Source organism: Oncorhynchus keta, chromosome 7 (genome assembly GCF_023373465.1).
Source record: "Oncorhynchus keta strain PuntledgeMale-10-30-2019 chromosome 7, Oket_V2, whole genome shotgun sequence".
NCBI lineage: Eukaryota > Metazoa > Chordata > Actinopteri > Salmoniformes > Salmonidae > Oncorhynchus > Oncorhynchus keta.
The window spans coordinates 26,836,463-26,857,865 of record NC_068427.1 but is presented as its reverse complement, the minus strand read 5'-3'; the positions used below and the strand labels follow the sequence as shown (position 1 = coordinate 26,857,865).

The 21,403-nt window shown below is 42.4% G+C and overlaps 2 protein-coding genes across 2 annotated transcripts in view; one reads left to right on the top strand and one right to left on the bottom strand.

The window, feature by feature from the left end:
* Positions 1–21,403, top strand: part of LOC118386238 (ganglioside-induced differentiation-associated protein 2) — a 73,524-nt gene that overhangs the window by 47,158 nt on the left and 4,963 nt on the right. The gene's annotated exons all lie outside the window — the stretch shown is intronic.
* On the bottom strand, positions 4,452–11,252 carry LOC118386239 (terminal nucleotidyltransferase 5C). Its single transcript, XM_035773805.2, has 2 exons — positions 11,086–11,252; positions 4,452–10,275 (listed from the first exon to the last, which is right to left on the bottom strand). The coding sequence occupies exon 2, from the start codon at positions 10,251–10,253 to the stop codon at positions 9,072–9,074; it is 1,182 nt and encodes a 393-aa protein (XP_035629698.1). The 5' UTR covers positions 10,254–10,275; positions 11,086–11,252; the 3' UTR covers positions 4,452–9,071.

Genomic DNA, 21,403 nt, shown 5'->3' with positions numbered 1-21,403 from the left:
ATTCAAAGTAATCCAATAAGTACTATCTAGTTTTTCAAAAGTATCTAAACTGATTTCAATATTTCGTAACTGGAAGTTCACACACATAACTGGAAGTTAGGGGAGGGGGTCAAATGGTGATATAGAGGTGCTTCTGAGAAATGTCTCCGCCGGAAACATGCAGTAGTGCATGCAGGCCAGTCTATTCTCTCACTCTCTGTCTTGCTCTCTCCGTTTCAACCACATTGGTATCTGCCTCAATGGCACTCCTTGCTTTAGGGCTGTTGCTGGGGGGAAATGGGGGATGTTTGTGCAGCTTATCCATTTCCTGAACGGGAGGGACAGTTTGCTCAAACTGCTATATTTCTCAGAAGTTAGTTCCACAGGCCACGACTCAGGCCTACAGAGTCAGGAGGATGCCTCAGAGTGTTGTACAGTCATGCTGACCAGGACTCATTGCGATAAGAGGTGTCATGCTTTATTTCTTCCCCCTTTTACACACACTAACACACTGAGTGGATCTCTGTTTTACACTGCTCTATAGAGAACACAACTCATTTCAGTTGAATGCATTCAGTTGTACAATTGACTAGGTATTACATTGCCCCCAGCACTGCTTGTGGAGCTGAGGCTGTGTTACCCAGAAACTCTTTCCCCTTCTCTGAACTTCTCCTGACTTTGAGCCTACTACGTGGACAAGCCCAGGAGTGGGGGGTTCACTAACATGTGGTCCCAGTCTGTATCAAGCACAACAAACACACAATCAGTCATGTCATCACACCCTTTAAAACAGATGTGATCGGTGCTATAGATCACCTTGATCAACACATTTTTGGGTTGTACATGTGAGTTACATCAACCTTAAATCAACCACAGAGCTAATTAGTGGCATTTGGCCTCAGATACAAACCAAGTAGAGCAGAGGAGATATTGTAGAGATCATCAACTTGATTCAGCCGCAGGCCGATTTTCTTGAGCGGATGGTCTGGGGGACGGAACATAATTTTAAAAAGTAAAATTGACCACAGAAGCCCAAACTGATATTTGACTAAAACATTAATTTCTAAATTTGCTTACATTTGTATACAATCACATCTTTATGGGAATACCCGGGGACAGATTTCTAAAATTATTATAATAAATAATTTGAAACTGATTTCCTGGTGTTTTTACAGTCTTTTTTGTCCAACAATAAAATTGTAATATTAAAAAAAAAAAAGTGTATATTTTGGTCTGAAAATTTTTGGGGGGCCAAATATAACCACCCACTGGCCACCAGTTGTGGAACCCTTCTGTATCTTTTAGGATATATTTCCACAACTGTGTGTGTGTGTGCAAGAGAGGACAGTCGGGTTCATTGTGGCCTTGTCCCGATGGGGTTTCTCCCTCGCCCCTTTCCTCCCCCTCTAAGCATTCTGCTGCATGTTGCATTTTCATTGTCTCTCTGCATATTTCTATTTGCAGTATTCCAGAAATCAAGCATTGTTTGGCCTGGCCATACACTGGGCTGTTTTTGTGTGTGGGTTTCGGATGGTGATTGTCTATTGGGCTGGACAGGGACCTGGGAGGGATGCATTGTGCCCACCCTCCTGTCACCTACCTCTATGTGGCCACTGATGCCCACAGGAAACGAGAGATTTACCATCCTGTAGCCGCGGAAGCCTTTAGAGCATGACAGGCATGCAGTTATACTGAGGACACTGACAGAGTGAAGTGTCATGTCTTTGGCTTCATTAAAGGTGAAGACTTATTTTACCAAATAAATTCTTTGTAATTATTATTACGTGATTAAACTAATCATATACATGTAATTAACTAGGAAGTCGGGGCACCACGGAAAATCTTCAGATTACAAAGTTAGACCTTTTCTGAATATAACTCTTCAGATATTTTAATATCTGATCAATTAGTCTTCTATTAATGAATTATTCTTTACCGTAAATTTGTAAATTGTTGGTTATCTGCACAAACCCAGCCTGTCCTATAAATCATCCGTACACCAATTGGCTCAATCAGTTATTTACTAAACAATCACAGAAATGCATAAACAAACAAACAGTAGATATTGGTTACCAACAATGACAGGGAAGATCCCCTAGTGGTCTTAACCGATATGACGGCTTTGGTGGACAAAGGGAAGGGGGTGTGGACTGAGAGAGAAGCGGGAAAGACAAAATGGCTTTACTACACAGTGGATAATTATATTCAAGGAAATGCTAATCCTTTGCACATGAACGCTCACTCAATCGGGAATAATTGCAATAAATATATTTACGCACATATATTGTCTTTTCTCTCTGCTTGAGAGTCAGTTCGAGTCTCTTTCTGTTTCCCTGAAGATCAAAGTCTTTCGTGGTTAGAATTAATACTTCAGAGTACCATTCAGAAATGTTCTCATAGAATAGATGTTTCGGCAGGTGTCTGTATTCTAGTCCTCGGTTTACGTCATTTCTAGCTGCAGACTAGTACTTCATATCTAAGATTTGCTCATATTCTGTAGGGATTGATAGTCTCAGAGTTTAACCATTTCCAGCCGTGTAGCCAATACTCCACGTGGTATAGTTTTGGTACTCAACTATTCGCAATCACAGCATCCGCTGTAGGTTTACTTAGTCTTGGTACTGAAATCTGTGCCACCTCAGCTTACACTAAGGTATGCGTGGTCTGAAGAGGATTACCTCAGAAGGCGTTTTTATTCGTAACAATAGAAAAGGCGCTTCTATGACACCAGATCATGTCTGTACTCATGGCGGCGTGGTCGCTGACTATTTAAACTTTACAGGGAATATAATTCTCTCAAAATTAAAGGTTAACATCACATTACATCATTTAACAAATATTTCTTTACTCATTAATTTTATACAAGAATTAGATGCAAACCCCATAATTGAGAATTGTACAGATTGAGATATAGTTGTGTGTTTCCTGTCCTTCGTGAGGTCCCAAAATGAAACACACTCAACAGAACTGTCCCTTAAGTGTCCATGGACCTTTTCTATACTCTCAAAAGGTGGACATAGTTTAAAACTCCCATTCTGGGGATTTAGGAGCCAAGTGAAATCCCTTGTTCACTGTGGTCTCCCTCTCTGCAGGAACAGGGGGAGAGCCTCCACCAGGAATTTACGACCCGAGATAACAGAACCTGGGTGTAGGAGAGAGTGAGAAGCCACGATCTACACCCAGAAAGGGCCACGTCTGACAGAAGTGTGCTTTGGAATTTAGTGACAGTAGAGGCTATTTAAAGATTTGACAAATTTTAAAATCAGTCCCCCACTTGGCTTTAATGGCTAAGTAAGTCTATTCGGTATTGCTCAGATCACACGGCAGGGATGTCACAGTGCCATCAGCATATGGCGTCTGAATTACATTTTGCATAGAGCTTTCAATAAAAGTAACAAAGCGCATCACATTGTAAAATAAAGAAGCAAAGACAGGTGGGAGAAAATTAGTAATTAAGATCATACTTTTAATGTATCTTTATAAAAAAAAAATTACAAAGTGTCCAGCAGGGAATTAAAAAGAGGCACTGAATCTGCAAAAGTCTAGGAGCCCGAATGCCAGATTCCCGATCTCCTTTCGTTTTCAACCTAGACTTGAATGACTTACAGGAGACTGTTATGCAATCAATTCAATAAAGTCAGAGGAAGAGTTTAAATTATACAGAAAGACAGTGCGAGTGCCTTGGGTTAACGGCAATGACTGCGCATTGACGGAGGTGGAAAAAGTGGTTAAGAGATTGTGCGGGGGACACAGCTGCATCACTTAAGTTACACCATGAGTAATTCCCAGCAGATAAGTCACCTTTTTATTAATGGCAGCAGGGTGTGATTCAGTGTCTACGCTTGAGGTTTCCAGCATTACGTATGGATGGATAGTTTGAACACTTTTTACCCAGTTCTTTAACCACAAAAAAAAAGTAGTGTGTGATTGAGCAGGTTCACACATCAAGGTATGAAAGCACTAGAATACCAAAATCTCACCAGAATCAAGATTGTTGGCTGACCTGCTCGGAGAGAATAGTGAAGTGAATACTGATGGATAGTTAGCCATTGGACCCTAGGTAGGCCCTGATGCTTCCAAGTGGTCCAATGCAGCATGTTGGGAAAACAATGTCCCGCCCATTAGAAAACCATTACATGGAACAGACCGCATCAAAATGAGTTAGGTCTTATTCCTACGCCTGTAATTGCTGAACTAAGTGTTCGTAACCATTTCCTTATTGTGATCGAAATGAGAAAAAAAGAGGCTATAGACCAAGTTGCTTTAGTGTAATAATAATTTAAAAAGTTGAAAGACAGATTTACTACACATTAAGTTGAGGAACAAATGAGCTTAACTAAGGCAACAACAAAACATGCACAATGTACCCACTGACACCTCAAAGTGCAACCAAACATTTTAAAACCTAAACACAAAACACATTTAAAAATGGTAAGAATTTACAGAATAGCAACACCATTACTCTGACAACATTTGGGATTCAATACTTTATTTAAATGTTGTTTTTCCCTCTTCAAACACATTTTCCTGATGTACATTTCTATCCAAAAGGAAAACTAAAAGGTAAAAGTGCTGAAATGAAATAGTATAATGATATCATCAACATCACAATCAGAAAGCTGACAGCTCTTTGCCATTAAACCATTTCAAAAAATAAAATGTGCAAGAATTTCATATCTTTAACTTAACTCACATCCACACAGTCATCCTCATACACACACAAAAAACATCTGCTGTAAAATTCCACAACTCTTAATGCAAAAATAGCAAAGAGCTTCAAAAAGGGATCATCACTTTCCAAAAAGATAAGACTTGCTCTTTGAAAAATCCCCCCTGAAATCCAGACAATCGACAATGGAGGGGAACATAACGCAAAATCACATGGAATTACAGCAGACAAGAGGGGCAAAAATAGGACAAACATCACTTGCACCATCCATGAAACATACGACCCCAAATATGGGCAGCGATATATCATATAGCCAAGCCTGGTCACACCCATTCTTATCTAGGGGAGCATACATAACACTCCTCTCTGTTTACAAATAGGCACACATTCCCAGTTAGGATAAAGACAGAGACCACAATAACCATAACACATTCAGGCAGGGTAAGGGACACAGACACAGAATTTACACGAATTCAATATCAGTGAGTCTACAACCCTGGTTCTGGAGAGCTACTGAGCTGCTGGTTCTGGCTCAAAGCTCAATTGAGTCATCACTTTGCATGGTGGTAAACATTTGTGGAAATGACTGACAGCTCCTCTCCACCTGAATTATGAAGTAATGCTGTGGGAAAAAAGTGACCCATCAGAACCAAGGTTAAGACCATCGGCTCCAAACACAACAAGCTTTCACAAATTAAAAATGGTCTCAGGGCAGAGACAGATGAGAAGTCTTCTCTAATATACACCAGAGAGAGAGACAAATACCAAGTATAGGAATCTGGTGGCCAAGATGGGAGCACAATTCAAAAACAAAAACGTTCCAAGGTTCAAAAAGTTCACCCCAGCCTTCAAAAGTCAAACAGCCCTTCAACACATTTAACCTCCCTGAGAACCAGCTCACCGCCAACATACAGTCTCCTCCATAGCTTATGTACATGCACACTCTCCGCTAGCTGGGTATGGAGTAAGACAAGGCTCTAAAGTGCTTCCATTGAGTGGGGTGTACAAGTCATTTGATGCCAGACAGTTATGTATGGCTTGTCATTGCACTAGCTGCAGGTGTTGCTTTGGTTTTGATAAATTGAAGGGGAGGGAGGTGGGGGCAAAAAAAAGAAATGCAGACAGAGCATGACAAATAATTACTGGAATGACTAGACAGCTAAGTTTCAAAGTATGGTTTGGGGTTGGGCTTAAGAAGAAAAACACTTCACATGACAAAAAAAAAAAAAAAAGTCTACCTACATAATTCAATGGGAGTGTCTCAACCTATAAACGAAAAATAGAATTCAACCAAACGCAAATTTCATGGTAACTAGTAGCAACTATTCTTAACTAATTCCCTCTTCTCCCACCCACAAAAAAAACAATGTATCCCACCAAATGTAAAGGCACTTAAGTGCTTAGTTGCTGGTTCAGACTTTGGTCCACACCGAATGTGCCCACATGGTGGCTAAGCTAAAGCTAACCCAGGTTAAAATTGTCCCATTGCCACCCACAAAATAAATTGCTGTTCCGTAACCCAACACACAAGATGGTGAAAAAAAAAAAAAATTAATATATATATATTACGTAGATAATGTTATATGAACACAGGTTCAAAAATTGCATTCATTTGTTATTTAAAAAATATATAAAGAAAAATAATTAAAAAATCAAATCAAAAAAAGGACGTTGGTTACTTTTGTTGCACACAGAACTATTCATGAGTTTAGTGTTCGTCCTTGCATAGGCTCAAGCAACACTGATCCAGATGAACCCCGAAACTATTAAATGTGTTTTAACCATGTACAATCGTTCTCAGTTAATGTAAGACGTACAGCCTACAAGGGCCATCATTGCTGCTTGCCAAACTAAAGACAGCACATTTGCTAGCCAACACAGCTCTCAAAACATTCAAGGTTCCAACAGCTACATAAAGCAATTTAAACACCTTGGAACAGTTTCTTATCTCGTATTATTTTGTGATTCCTCAGGTCTGTACATTGGTTTCTGCAAGCATGGACAACAAAAAGTGTTACCACTAACATGGCAACCTCTGTTGCTAGGGGAAATGAACCATAATGACCTGATTGAAATTGTACCATTGATTTATAATATTTAATGAATGTGTTCATATAATTGTCTACATAATGATGTTGAAACTTAGCAGTTTTGTTTCCTGGGTCACAATGCCTTTTCTGAAGCCTTTATTAGTGGGTGGCCCTTGGACTAAAAGCAGTGTCCACGTTTAGTTTGGGCTGCTGAGCCAGCTCAACGTGCCCCGACCCATGAGAGTGACCCGCTCCAGAGACCATGCCGACCCCCCCCCCAGGCCTGTGAACGGGGCAGATAACCACATCCTAGCTCTTATCTGGATGTGCATGTTAGTTTGCACAAGTTGATAGAGCAGCAGCTGGCACCTAGGGAGTGTAAGCAGAGTAGAGGGACAGGGAGCAGGCTGCTGGCACTTACACAAGGAGTTCAAGAGCAATTTAGCATTTCTGTGTTGGAGAGCCAACCCGGGGGGGGCAGGAGGGCAAACGGTTGAGTCACTGCTGCTCATCCATCAGTGAAAGCCGTGTTGCCTTCAAGGTCCAAAAATAAGTCCCTGGGTTTGGACAGAAATACTTAAGGCGAACAGTTGGCTCACTAGACTGGAAATTAAAATTGTCAGGTCAGTAGAAAAGGAGACGATGGGGGTGCAATTTCTAAATGGGTTTTAAAGTTTAATTAGGGTGAGAGGGGGTACTCGGATGCCTGTCGTACAGCAGAGTACAACTTCTGCCATGTAAATCAAGACGCGTGAGGTCCAAAATGGGAACGGAATTCCAGACACTTACATTTCGTTGAATGTGCCAGGCAGGCAGCAGTGCTCCCCTATCCTCCCATGACCAGAAAAGGGTTCACACCTGCCCCCTGCAAACCCTTAGGGGGTGGTGGAGAGGGAAGTGAGTCAGCCCCCACGCATAAGGTTGCCGTCACACACTGGCACAACCTCGCCATTCTCTACCTTACACTCCCTCCCCACTTTAATTGTTGGCTGCCGTTACAGCTATTGGCTGACCTGCACCAGACTGGGATCCCATTTCAGGCCACTGCCTGCAAAGGAAGGCCTGCAAGGGGTTCCAGGGCCCCGCCAAGTGGGGCTCCTTTTAAGGGAAAGGACAGTCTCTCCATGACTTTCAGACTAGACTCCAGAAAGAGGGAGCTGAAGGCCCTGTCCTGTTCTCCGAATGAGCTTACAGTAGACCCCACCACATGGACCGTAAACTCTGACATCTTGAGTGGTCACTGCTGCACCAATGTTTTGGAAGAGGTTTAAAAGAAAAGAATAGCAACTCCCCACAACATACATTAGCCACAGTCGGTTGAGCAAAAAGGCCCAAAGAATTACACTGTATGGTGTGCTTCTCAATACTCATTCATGGCTTCCTTTGCTAGGCTCCTTTCAAGCATTACCACAAACAGGTGAAAGGTTTGGATAGGCAGTCTACATTTCTACTTGACCCGTTGCATGGAGGAGAGGATACTAGGGAGAGGAAGCCACTTAACACTATTGAGATGCACCCTATATAGTATGAACTATTGTCTATACATAGTATTGGCTGAACAGATTTAGGAAGGAGGCCAGTCACAGCAGAAAATAAAATACAAATCTCTACAAAGTCTACACAGCACAGGCACTCTGGGCAGCACTGTGCTAGTGATATTGGGTCAGATTACCTTTCCTTTTTTACACCTTTGCTTTAAAAACAAAATGAGCCACTCCTCTGCCTCCCATTTAGATTGGATGCCTTCTAAGTGAGATGGGGACAGTCATCTCACGAGTAGAAAATTCCTCAAAACACTGATGAGCAAACCCATACTGCTCATCATTGAACTAAACATTGATGTCATCTCAGGATTACCTTTTACACTTTGTGCTTCACATCTCTTTAGTTAACCTTTTTTTTAATTTTTTTTTTTTAATATATATGACAATTTTCAGCTTTTTTTTGTTTTTTCTTCAATACACACAGGAGCAAAACCCAAATAAACCTCTAAATATTTGTTTCCCTTTCTTTGAAGATGGACCAAATGCACTTAACATGTGGGCACCAAGTAGAACTCATTCTTGAATCAGGACGTTAATTTGAAGCCAATTTTCTCATTAGGGGAAACAAACCAAAACATTACAATCGGAGAAAAGGCAAAAAAAATATAATCAAAATAACACTTAAAAAATATCACTTTTGATCCAATGATCTTGACACCTCTGTAGATAAGGAATGAGAAAGGAGAAGGGAGACCAAAATAAAAACTAAACACTTGGCCATTTAAATATATCCTTTATGACTACAGAGCGAAATTTCAATTTTTTTGGGCATTTCTATTTTTTTTGGGCACATCTGACTTCTCTTTTTTTCCCCTTTCTCAAAGCAGCAGTCTTTGTGTTATATGGGTCTCAGTTACATGGCAGCCATGTTGGAATATTCTGGTTACACGAGGCAACGTAGTAGTTGCTGAAGTTGTGGTCTCGGACGTAGGGTGCCGGCTGGTAGTAGCAGGTGACACTGGATGCATCTGGGATGGCGTTCTGCTCAGCCAGCACCCTGAAGGCTGTCAACGAGATTAGGTTAAGGGTCTGCCGCCTCTCGTGGCCCATGAGGCACACCGTGCTCTCGTTGACCACACGCCGCAGGATCATGAGGTAGTCATACTTGCTCTTCTCCTCACCCACAAAGTGGCTCTGTAAGTAGGCTTCCAGCTTCCGTTGCTGCTCACCAATATCGGGGAAGTCGATGAAGAAGCGGGAGCACATATAACGCTCCAGGCCCTTGAACTCCTCCTCCGAGGTGGGCCGGAAGTCTCTCACCAGTAGGTTGCAGTACTTGAGAAGGCCACCACCACGGATCTCCTCTGGCCGCTTGGTGGCGATCAGTTTGTTCATGAGGTGGTCCAGAGACGCACCAAAGTCCCCGTACACGCTCTCACCCACCACAGTGGGGTGGAAGTGGCGAGACATAGGGTTCTCCGGCGAGAAGTCGTAAAAGGAGAGCAGAGAGTCCAACACGATCTGAAATGAATCCACGCTGAACTCAAACTGCCGTCGGATAGAGTCCACAAACTTCAGCTCCACGTTGCGCCCGTTGTTGTTGGAGAGGGAGATGAGGCTCCAGCGGTCCTGCTCTGTATACACCTTGACCAGCTTCTGAACATAGACCTCCTTTAGGGTCATGGGGGTGATCTTCTCCTTGTTCACCCCCTCAGGGAGGAAGTCCAGCAGAGTGCCCAGCACCACATCTTTGACCAGCTGGAACCCTGACTCCAGGGGCAGGTCCACCCTGAAGATGATGTCCAGGTCCTTGTAGCTCCAGCCAATGTCCTGCACCAGCACATGGCTGGCTGTAGAGCCGTTCAGACGGACATCTTTCACTTTAATTCCCCTGAGCTCCAGACGGGTGCGCACCATCTGAACAATGTCTTTCAGCCGCACCTCCAGGGTTGGGAAGTTCCCTCGGCCGTGGACCGGCACCACTGCTGTCAAGACCTCATTGAGACGGCCCACCTGGTCCCAGCTCAGCACACTGTGGGACACACTCTCACTAGTGGAAGTGCTCATTGTGGACTCTGCCTTGTTAGCCATCTTCTAATTGTCTTTAAATTATCTAGGACAGAACAAAAAAAATATTAGTTTATGAATACCAAAAATAAGTAGTTTCTGTCCACAGAACATGCATGGCATGTCGGTGAGGAGATGCCAAAAGAGAATGCACTGGAATTCCAGCCTTTGATCACTAGCTACTATGAGGCCTCCTGAACTTCTAGAACAGAGTGAGAATGTTTTAAACTCGAGAACTGAGCAGCAGAGTAAAACAGAAAGGTGCTGGAGAGCAATCATTTGGAGGTCACAAACATCGTGCTCTAAATTATTTTATATTTTCCTAATCAAACAATATTTTTTAGATGTTAAGATTTTAACTAGATACCTAACTTCTTAACATTTCATTTCAAGGGGAAGATTATTTTTAGGAATACATGTGCGAAATATTTACATTTGGGGAAATAACACAGGCATGAATAAATCGGCCCCGCTAACTTTACAATAATTTGACTGACTGGCTAATTCCACATTTTACAGCACGCGCCCGTGAAACGGGTTGAACGTGGAAGTGGAAAGAACAAGTTCGTGCAAATACAATAACTATTTCTAAAATGCACTTCACCAATTCGTTAGATGGCCACAGGAAACGACGCGAAAGGGTTACAAGATATAAAACTACAGCGTGTAAAATTGATACCTAAACCAATTGTTTTTTTTAAACAGGTAAGAAGTGAACTGCTGGCGAGCCTAGCTAAAGTTTACATCTCACAAACAGGCAAATCAAAACGTTTGGTAAATCGCATCAACTACCTAGATGAAAAGGGTTATAGTCAGAAGTACACACAGAATGAGCTGACATGAAAATTATACATACGGTTATGAAGGTATCCTCTCAAGGCATTCAAATTACACAATTAGAAAATGTTAGCTGAGGAAACGTGCAGACACTTCCATAAATCCAGTCGTCAGTCTTACACTAAAATGTCAGTGCCTGTAAGTGCGCATCTACTAAAAGAAACGCCTTCTTATATGCCGAAGAGCAACTGGCTGAACAGCCCTCCACGTCGCACTACAACATCCCCAGCCCAGCACTTTAAAACACGTTCCCTATTCACAAAAACCTAACGAGATTCAGATGAGTCAATTAAAATCTGAATACAAAATATGTACCTTTAATCGAACTTCTTAATAATTCTGTAGCATTGACAGACTTGGCATTTTCTAACAACTAGATAGCAAGTCTTTCTATTTCATTATATTAATGCGCTGAGCGAAGCCCTTGATTGGCTAGAGAGGTTTTTGTGTTGCCAGGTTACCAGAAGCGTCTGCTGCCTTCATTCGAATGCTGTCGTTGGATGATTTGGTTTCCCGGTTGACAAAACAATTTGACACATTTAACACATTTAACAGAGATGTCATACTTTTGCTGCAATCTAATCTCCTAAACACAACTAAGTTCTTCCTTTTTGAACTGTTATGTTTTACGGAAATGATTAGCAGGGCATGGATTTGCAATTAGTGAAAACTCTCAAACCTTGTTTCGTTTGTAATCTATTTGAAAAATGATAGCCTTATACTAAAATGGATTAAATAAATAGTTTTTCCATCAATCTACACACAATACCCCATAATGACAAAGCGAAAACAGGTTTTTAGAAATACCTTATTTACATAAGTATTCAGAACCTTTGCTATGAGACTCGAAATTGAGCTCAGGTGCATTGCTTGCTGTTTGGGGTTTTAGGCTGGGTTTCTGTACAGACATTTACATTACATTTAAGTCATTTAGCAGACGCTCTTATCCAGAGCGACTTACAAATTGGTGCATTCACCTTATGACATCCAGTGGAACAGCCACTTTACAATAGTGCATCTAAATCTTTTAAGGGGGGTGTGAGAAGGATTACTTTATCCTATCCTAGGTATTCCTTAAAGAGGTGGAGTTTCAGGTGTCTCCGGAAGGTGGTGATTGACTCCGCTGTCCTGGCGTCGTGAGGGAGTTTGTACCACCATTGGGGGGCCAGAGCAGCGAACAGTTTTGACTGGGCTGAGCGGGAACTGTACTTCCTCAGTGGTAGGGAGGCGAGCAGGCCAGAGGTGGATGAACGCAGTGCCCTTGTTTGGGTGTAGGGCCTGATCAGAGCCTGGAGGTACTGAGGTGCCGTTCCCCTCACAGCTCCGTAGGCAAGCACCATGGTCTTGTAGCGGATGCGAGCTTCAACTGGAAGCCAGTGGAGAGAGAGGAGGAGCGGGGTGACGTGAGAGAACTTGGGAAGGTTGAACACCAGACGGGCTGCAGCGTTCTGGATGAGTTGTAGGGGTTTAATGGCACAGGCAGGGAGCCCAGCCAACAGCGAGTTGCAGTAATCCAGACGGGAGATGACAAGTGCCTGGATTACAGCACTTTGAGATATCAGCGGATGTACGAAGGGCTACATAAATACATTTGATTTGATTTGATCCTGTTTTCATTGATCATTCTTGAGATGTTTCTACAACTTGATTGGAGTCCACCTAGGGTAAATTCAATTGATTGGACATGATTTGGAAAGGCACAAACCTCTCTATATAAGATCCCATAATTGACTGTATGTCAGAGCAATAATCAAGCCATGAGGTCAAAGGAATTGTCCGTAGAGTTCTGAGACAGGATTGTGTCGTGCCACAGATCTGGGGAAGGGTACCAAAACATGTATGCAGCATTAAAGGTCCCCAAGAACACAGTGGCCTCCATCATTCTTAAATGGAAGACTTTGGAACCACCAAGACTCTTCCTAGAGCTGGCCGCCCGGCCAAGCTGAGGAATTGGGGAGAAGGTCCTTGGTCAGGGAGGTGACCAAGAACCCAATGGTCACTCTGACAGAGCTCCAGAGTTCCTCTGTGGAGAACTTTCCCAAAGGACAACCATCTCTGCAGCACTCCACCAATCAGGCCTTTATGGTAGAGTGACCAGACAGAAGCCACTCCTCAGTAAAATGCACATGACAGCCCTCTTGGAGTTTGCCAAAAGGCACCTAAAGGACTCTCGGACCATAAGAAACAAGAGTCTCTGGCCTGATGAAACCAAGATTTAACTCTTTAGCCTGAATGCCAAGCGTCACGTCTGGAGGAAACCTAGCATCATCCCTACGGTGAACCATGGTGGTGGCAGCATCATGCTGTGGTGAGAATGTATGCACACATGACTGTAAGTCGCTTTGGATAAAAGCGTCTGCTAAATGGCATATATTATTATTATTATTATTATGTTTTTCAGCGGCAGGGACTGGGAGACTAGTCAGGATTGAGGGAAAGATGAACGGAGCAAAGTACAGAGAAATCCTTGATGAAAACCTGCTCCAGAGCGTTTAGGACCTCAGACTGGGGTGAAGGTTCACCTTCCAAAGGGACAACGACCTTAAGCACAAAGCCAAGACAACACAGGAGTGTCTTCGAGACAAGTTTCTGAATGTCCTTGAGGGGCCCAGCCAGAGCCCGGACTTGAACCCGAGCGAACATCTCTGGAGACACCTGAAAATAGATGTGCAGAGATGCTCCCCATCCAACCTGACAAAGCTTGAGAGGATCTGCAGAGAAGAATGAAAGAAACTCCCCAAATACAGGTGTGCCAAATTTGTTGCGTCATACCAAAGTAGACTGGAGGCTGTAATCGCTGCCAAAGGAGCTTCAACAAAGTATTGAGTAAAGGGTCTGAATTCTTAAGTCAATGTTATACTTCAGTTTTAATTTTTTATTTTATACATTTGCAAACATTTCTACAAAAACAGTTTTTGCTCTGCCATTATGGGGTATAGTGTGTAGATCAGAAAAATAAGGAGAAAAAACAACAACTATCCACATTAGAATAAGGCTGTAACACAAAACAATGTGGAAAGAGTCAAGGGGTCTAAATACTTTCCGAAAGCACTGTACTGACTTTTTCATAACTGGGAAAAATAAAATAAAAAAATGTATTTTGAACACAGCATATATTTAAAAAAATCAACAGCTGCATCCTTTAATTTTTCACGGAAGAGTTGGAATCCTGTGAAAAGGGCAGATTCAACCTTAAGCCACAAAGAACAGCCTGTTGTATTTTGCAGGAAACGTGACCTCAAGCTGCAGCTGGATAGCTATTGGCACTTCTAGGTCAATAGAAAGACCTCTGAGAAAAGCTGTATGTAGGAGCCTGCTTCAGGGTAGGTTCCAACTTAACATACTCCTCTCATGATGCACTTTCCATAGAACTTTTGGTTTTGATAATGTATGACAGGGGAGGGGGAATTCAAAGAAAGGAAACAAATAATTAACTTGGTTTTCAGTGTGTGTGTGTGTGTGTGTGTGTGTGTGTGTGTGTGTGTGTGTGTGTGTGTGTGTGTGTGTGTGTGTGTGTGTGTGTGTGTGTGTGTGTGTGTGTGTGTGTGTGTGTGTGTGTGTGTGTGTGTGTGTGTGTGGGTGAGATTGGGCTGCTGCAGGGGTTAACCTTCGGGGTGGGAAACGCAGTAGAACATTAGTCAATGGAGAAGAACAGTCCCCCTCATCTGGTGAATCAGCAGACTCACAGCCAACAGTCAGAAGGAGAACTGATGGGCCATGAGATGTGAAACCAGGGGAATTCCCGTCTCTCTCTCTCTCTCTCTCTCCCTCTCTCTCTCTCTCTCTCTCTCTCTCTCTCTCTCTCTCTTCTCTCTCTCTCTCTCTCTCTCTCTCTCTCTCTCTCTCTCTCTATTCCTCTCTCTTACAAGGAGTTTCAGGGGGGACAGAGGGAATGAGAAAAAAAATATATATATAGAGAGAGAGAGAGAGAGAAGAGAGAGAGGGAGAGAGAGAGAGAGAGAGAGAGAGAGAGAGAGGGAGAGAGAGAGAGAGAGAGAGAGAGAGAGAGAGAGAGAGAGAGAGAGAGAGAGAGAGAGAGAGAGAGAGAGAGAGAGAGAGAGAGAGAGAGAGAGAAATAGAGATAGAGGAAGAGAGAGAGAAGAGACAAATATTGAGTACATTTTGCCAAAGCATTAATGTTACAACTGAGAGAAACTTCCAAAGAAAGCGAATGAGGCGATTATGTGCTGAAGACGGCAGCCAAGGGCTCACAGCCACGCTGCATATTATACTCAAATCTGTTTGACAGTAGGAGTGACTCACGACAGAATAGAACAGAGCTATTACACACAGTCAAACGTGGCACATGAGCTGTACAAAAACATTTAAGGGAAAGACTCAACTGAGAAAATACAAAAATAGATGTACACTATCATTACATGTCTATGGTATGACTACAGTACATTTCAATAATGCTTGGGTTGCACACCCACTGACGCATTTATCTCTTTGTTACTGGAAAAAGGGGTAACACAAAGTGACTAATAAGATATCCTACTGTCTATCCCTCTGTTTTTCTTTCTTATCTTCTTACCATTTGATTTGAATTGTTGCCCAATGGGAAATTGAATTCTACTATACAGTAGGCCTACATCTACACACTTTCTCTGCATTTGTCTGTGCAGGTGCTGGCAGTGCTAAGTGGTTTCTTAAAGTGTAGTTTCTCTGAAGCAGAATCTTCACATTGTGCAACAGCTTGAGTGTGAGGTGCTGTAAGTAAGAGTGTAGTTCCCCGCAGCTTAAGAAGATTTGTGTTTCTTTTCTCTCTGGAGTTTCACATCAATTTTGCACCTGGTTCTTTTTCGCTTGGGACCGCACACACGCACACAAACACACACTCACACCTTTATTTAACTAGGAAAGTCAGTTAAGAAAAATTCTTATTTACAATGACAAATTAACCCAGCCAGACCTGGACGACGCTGGGACAATTGTGCGCCGCCCTATGGGACTCCCAATCACGGCTGGTTGTGATTCAGCCTGGAATCGAACCAGGGTCTGTAGTGACGCCTCTAGCACTGAGATGCAGTGCCTTAGACCGCTGCCCCAATTGGGAGCCCTACACATACACACACATACAGAGCAGGAGTGTGTGTAGCAGGATGAATGTGTGTTTATGGCATGAGGAGTGTATGTAGCAGGAGTGTGTGACGAGAGGATTGTGTGTATAGCAAGAGGTTTGTGTGGGGCAAGAGAAGTGAGTATGTGGCAGGAGGAGTAAGTGTGTATGTGTGTGTTTTGCCATGTTGACAGGTAGACACAGTGTTGAAATGTAGAAACAGTGTTGAAAAGTAGAAACAGTGTTGAGGTAGAAACAGTGTTGAAAAGTAGAAACAGTGCTGAGAGGATAAAAACAGTGTTGAGAGATAGAAACAGTGCTGAGAGGTAGAAACAGTGCTGAGAGGTAGAAACAGTGCTGAGAGATAGAAACAGTGCTGAGAGGTAGAAACAGTGTTGAGAGATAGAAACAGTGTTGAGAGGTAGAAACAGTGTTGAGAGGTAGAAACAGTGCTGAGAGGTAGAAACAGTGCTGAGAGGTAGAAACAGTGTTGAGAGGTAGAAACAGTGCTGAGAGGTAGAAACAGTGTTGAGAGGTAGAAACAGTGCTGAGAGGTAGAAGCAGTGCCACCTGATGCTGTTGGGCCCTGTGCCAAGGGGATGTGACTCACTGTCCATGCCACGGATGGGTAGGCAGGGGCCATTAACACATTAAACACACGCACATACACACATGAACAGACACGCACAGCAGCAATTAAACCCACACAAACACTCTTCTGCACAGTACACACACTCTTTATTATGGTGGGAATCAAACCAGTAAGTATAAACACACACACACACACACACACACACACACACACACACACACACACACACACACACACACACACACACACACACACACACACACACACACACACACACACACACACACACACACACACACACAGCTGCCATTAACTCATGAAACACTCCAGTACGTTTGCCGATGTCCATGCAAATGTTGTCTCTCTCTGCAGCGTGACTCATGCAGTATCACATTGATAACTCAGCACTTCCTCTGACATCATCAGCAACCCCCAGGTCCTATTGATTCTCAGTGGCAGTAAAAAAAAAACATCTTCAGGTAGCCCTCTGGAGAGGATCCTCCTACAAAGACACAGGCGTGAAGCAGGGAGCCTCTTCCTGAGGACTCCAATCTACATAACGGAAAAAGCCCTGGGCTGCGTTTCAGATCTAAAGCCAGCGGGTTATGGGCTACGGATTCAGAACGGGTCTTGTTGAAGAGGGCAGGAATTTTCACTTTCATCTTCTCTAGGTACAGTGAATTGAGAAAAAGTGCTTTCAAATAAAGCTCGACCTGAGAGGATGTGCTGTTTTTTTAATTAGTTGATCTGGATTCTGGAACTAACTAATTCTATGTGTTAATAATACTACTCTCGTGGTTTTATAATGGAACATACAGTATAGGACATTCTGTAGTGGGATCCCTCAGTAACATTTAACACTGACTAGGTCAGAGACAACATGTTCATCAGGTTCCACTGAAGTGCCTTCTGACTGCTATAGACCCTCTCCTTGCTCAGCAATTACTGTTTAATAGAGCATAGCTGAAAATAAATGTGTCTGTCACTCTCCATGAAGACCTAGCCAAGTTAAGAAAGTGCAGAGGCTGAGGTTACAGAGCCATGAGGTAATCCAGGGGTCAACATACTTACAGTGCTGTGCAATTGCAGGGCTGACCTGAGTGTAGGCTGTAAGGCTTCCCCCTGAACTGAACTTAATGGGGTGTTGAATGAAAGTGAGGGGTCTGAGTTGAAAGAGGTGCATCCGTTTGTGGGTGAATGTTGTCTTTTACTGAAAGGATCCTCTTGTTATCACTGGTGTGAAAAGTCACCTAACGCGAGCCTCAATGTTGATTTGTCTGCGATGGCAGTGGTTTCTAATCCCCGTTGCATTGGGAGGGACCCATGTAAATATTTTGAAGTAATTTTTCTGACCCATGAGGTAAAGAAAATCAGACTTTCTAGCAAAACCCGTTTTAACTTAACTTAAGCCACAACCCAAAAGGGATCAGTCCCCAGTCCCAACTCTTCATTTGAGAGAGCAGAGGTTGACACTTTCTAAATGATCATCACAAAGCAAGCATGGTCCCATAAACTTTCGCCTTATGGGGACTTCATTTGAGTGTTACCAACTTTATTGGGACACGTCTGTGTGTTACTAGACCTATTGCATTGTTTCATATTCACCTTCACGTTTTCCAGTGACCTCACCAAGCTGTTTAAAAGAGAGAGGGTCAGTTTTTCCACATGAGAGAAAGATTCTCCATCCTTGATCTTTATCCCTTCCCTTTCTTTCTCCCTGCCCATATACCCTTTGCCTCCATCTCCCATCCATCTTATCCCTGTTCTTTTCTACCCCATTTCCTCACTATATCGCCCTCTCCCTCCTGCTCTCCTTAATTTTGGATCCCCTCTTTCCTAACATACACATAGATTTTTGTAGGAGACTGAGGCCAGATAAACACTAGGATGACTAATAACATAAACACAGCAGGAACTACATGCCCAATCCCTCAGTGTTTCCCAAATATCTCTGACACTAATACACTTAACATGTTTTACACATTACTAGGCATGAATAATATTAATTGTAAACATGTCTATACAGTAACAGCGCAGCAGGAGAGCAAATCGTTACTGAACGTTTGATACAAATCAGCTTGGTAGTTGTCCATCATATTGCACAGGGATGGGCAACTCCAGCCCTCGGGGGCGGACTGGTTACACCGTCCCTAGCAAGCTCAGCTGATTCAACTAATTGCTTTCTAAAATGAAGATCATGATTAGTTGATTATTGGAATCAGGTGTGTTAGCTGTGTCTGAGGCAAAAGTGTGACACCAATCAGGCCCCCAAGGACTGGAGTTGCCCATATTTGACGTAGCGCAATAGTGTTTACCATTCAGTGGTATTGCAACAGAGAGAGTAGCACTATAATCCATCCTCTGACCATGTGATCTTAAAAATATATATGAACAATACTCTCTCATTACATGGAACCTCCACAGTCCTACATGACATGTCGGCTAAGCTGTTTTATCTGGTTCTTCAACGATAGATGGAACAGACAAGGTTAACTTTTCTATACAAGTAAAGACCAAACAAAATACAACCAATTACATGGAATGTGCACAGGCTCCATGATGTCAAAAGAAAACATATTGTTCTTGAACATTTAAAGAGATTGTCAGCAGATGTGGTTTCCTTCAAAAAAGGAGAAATTGAATATTTAAAGAAGAACTGGGTTGGAGAGGCCTATGCTGCTACCTACTTGTAGGAACAGCAGATGGGTAGGTATCCTGATAAATAAGAATACACCTTTCCCTTATAGCCCAGCACGCCAGACCAAAATGCAGTTTTCTAATGTTAAATTGTAATTTACATAATGAAAAATACACATTGATTTCATTGTATATCGCCCCAGGGGCAATTTAGGTGTTTATAGATATAATTCAAGCTATATTAGATCAAATCCAGACAGGAACTATTATTTTAGCAGGCAACAAAAATCACACATTTGACAAGTTAGACAGACACAGTATTAAAAAAAAGGCAAATTCAAGGAGTCTCCAAAGAAGCTGAAAAAGGTCATATCTACAAATAATTTATAAGAAACCCGGAGATTACTATTCCCAACTACAAAAGACTACTCATTATTTTCTCAAAGTAAGAAAAGCTATTCAATAATTGTTTACATTTTTATTTCCAAGAATGCACTCAATAATTTACTGGGTTAAAAAAATCTATGACATCTCGATATCGGGTCATTCTCCTGTATCATGCTTTATTACACCAACAGAAAATGCACTTAGTGACAGAATACCCTAAATGTATTATATACAGTGCATTAGGAAAGTATTCAGACCCCTTCCCTTTTTCCACATTTTGTTACAGTACAGCCTTATTCTTAAATGGATAAAAAATAATCTAAACAATCTGTACGCAGTACTCCATAAAGACAAAGTGAAAACAGTTTGTTTGACTTTTGTGTAAATGTATTAAAATAAAATAAAACAGAAATACCTTATTTATTTAAGTATTCAGAACCTTTGCTATGAGACTCAAAATTAAGCTCAGGTGAATCCTGTTTCCATTGATCTACAACTTGATTGGGGTCCACCTGTGGTAAATTCAATTGATTGGACATGATTTGGAAAGGCACACACCTGTCTCTATAAGGTCCCACATGCACTGTCCCATAGTTGACAGTGCATGTCAGAGCAAAAACCAAGCCATGAGGTCAAAGAAATTGTCTGTAGCGCTCCGAGACAGGATTGTGTCGAGGCACAGATCTGGGGAAGAGTACTGTACCAAAACTTTTCTGGAACATTGATGTCCCTAAGAACACAGTGGCCTCCATCATTCTAAAATGGAAGAAGTTTAGAACCACTAAAACTCTTCGTAGAACTGTCCGCCTGTCCAAACTGAGCAATCGGGGGAGAAGAGCCTTGATTAGGGAGGTGAACAAGAACCTGATGGTCACTCTGATAGAGCTCCAGAGTTCATCTGTGGAGATGGGAGAACCTTCCAGAAGGACAACCATCTCTGAAACACTCCACCAATCAGGCCTTTATGGTAGAGTGGCCAGACGGAAGCCACTCCTCATTAAAAGGCACGTGACAGCCAGCTTGAAGTTTGCCAAAAGGCACCCAAAGACTCTCAGACCATGAGAAACAAGATTCTCCGGTCTGATGAAACCAAGATTGAACTATTTGGCCTGAATGCCAAGTGTCACATCTGGAGGAAACCTGGCACCATCGCTATGGTGAAGCATGGTGGTGGCAGCATCATGCTGTGGGGATGTTTTTCAGCGACAGGGACTACACTGCCTTGCGAAAGTATTCGGCCCCCTTGAACTTTGCGACCTTTTGCCACATTTCAGGCTTCAAACATAAAGATATAAAACTGTATTTTTTTGTGAAGAATCAACAACAAGTGGGACACAATCATGAAGTGGAACAACAAACATATAAAGATAACTTCATCCCATTACTCAACAATATGAAAGCAGATCGATTTAAATGGAACTGTCTGTTTAAATGGAACCCATACATCTTACAGGTAGAATAAACCTCTTGAGAATGGCATGGCTCCCAAAGTTTTTGTATTTATTCTCGGTAGTACCAATTACCCCACTGAAGACATTCTTTAAAAAAGTACACTCTGCCATAACAGACTTTATATGGGCAAATAAAATTCACAAAATAAAAAGGGAAGTTTTATATCTCCTTACGTATGAGGGTGAGTTTAACCTCCCAGACTTTAAATTG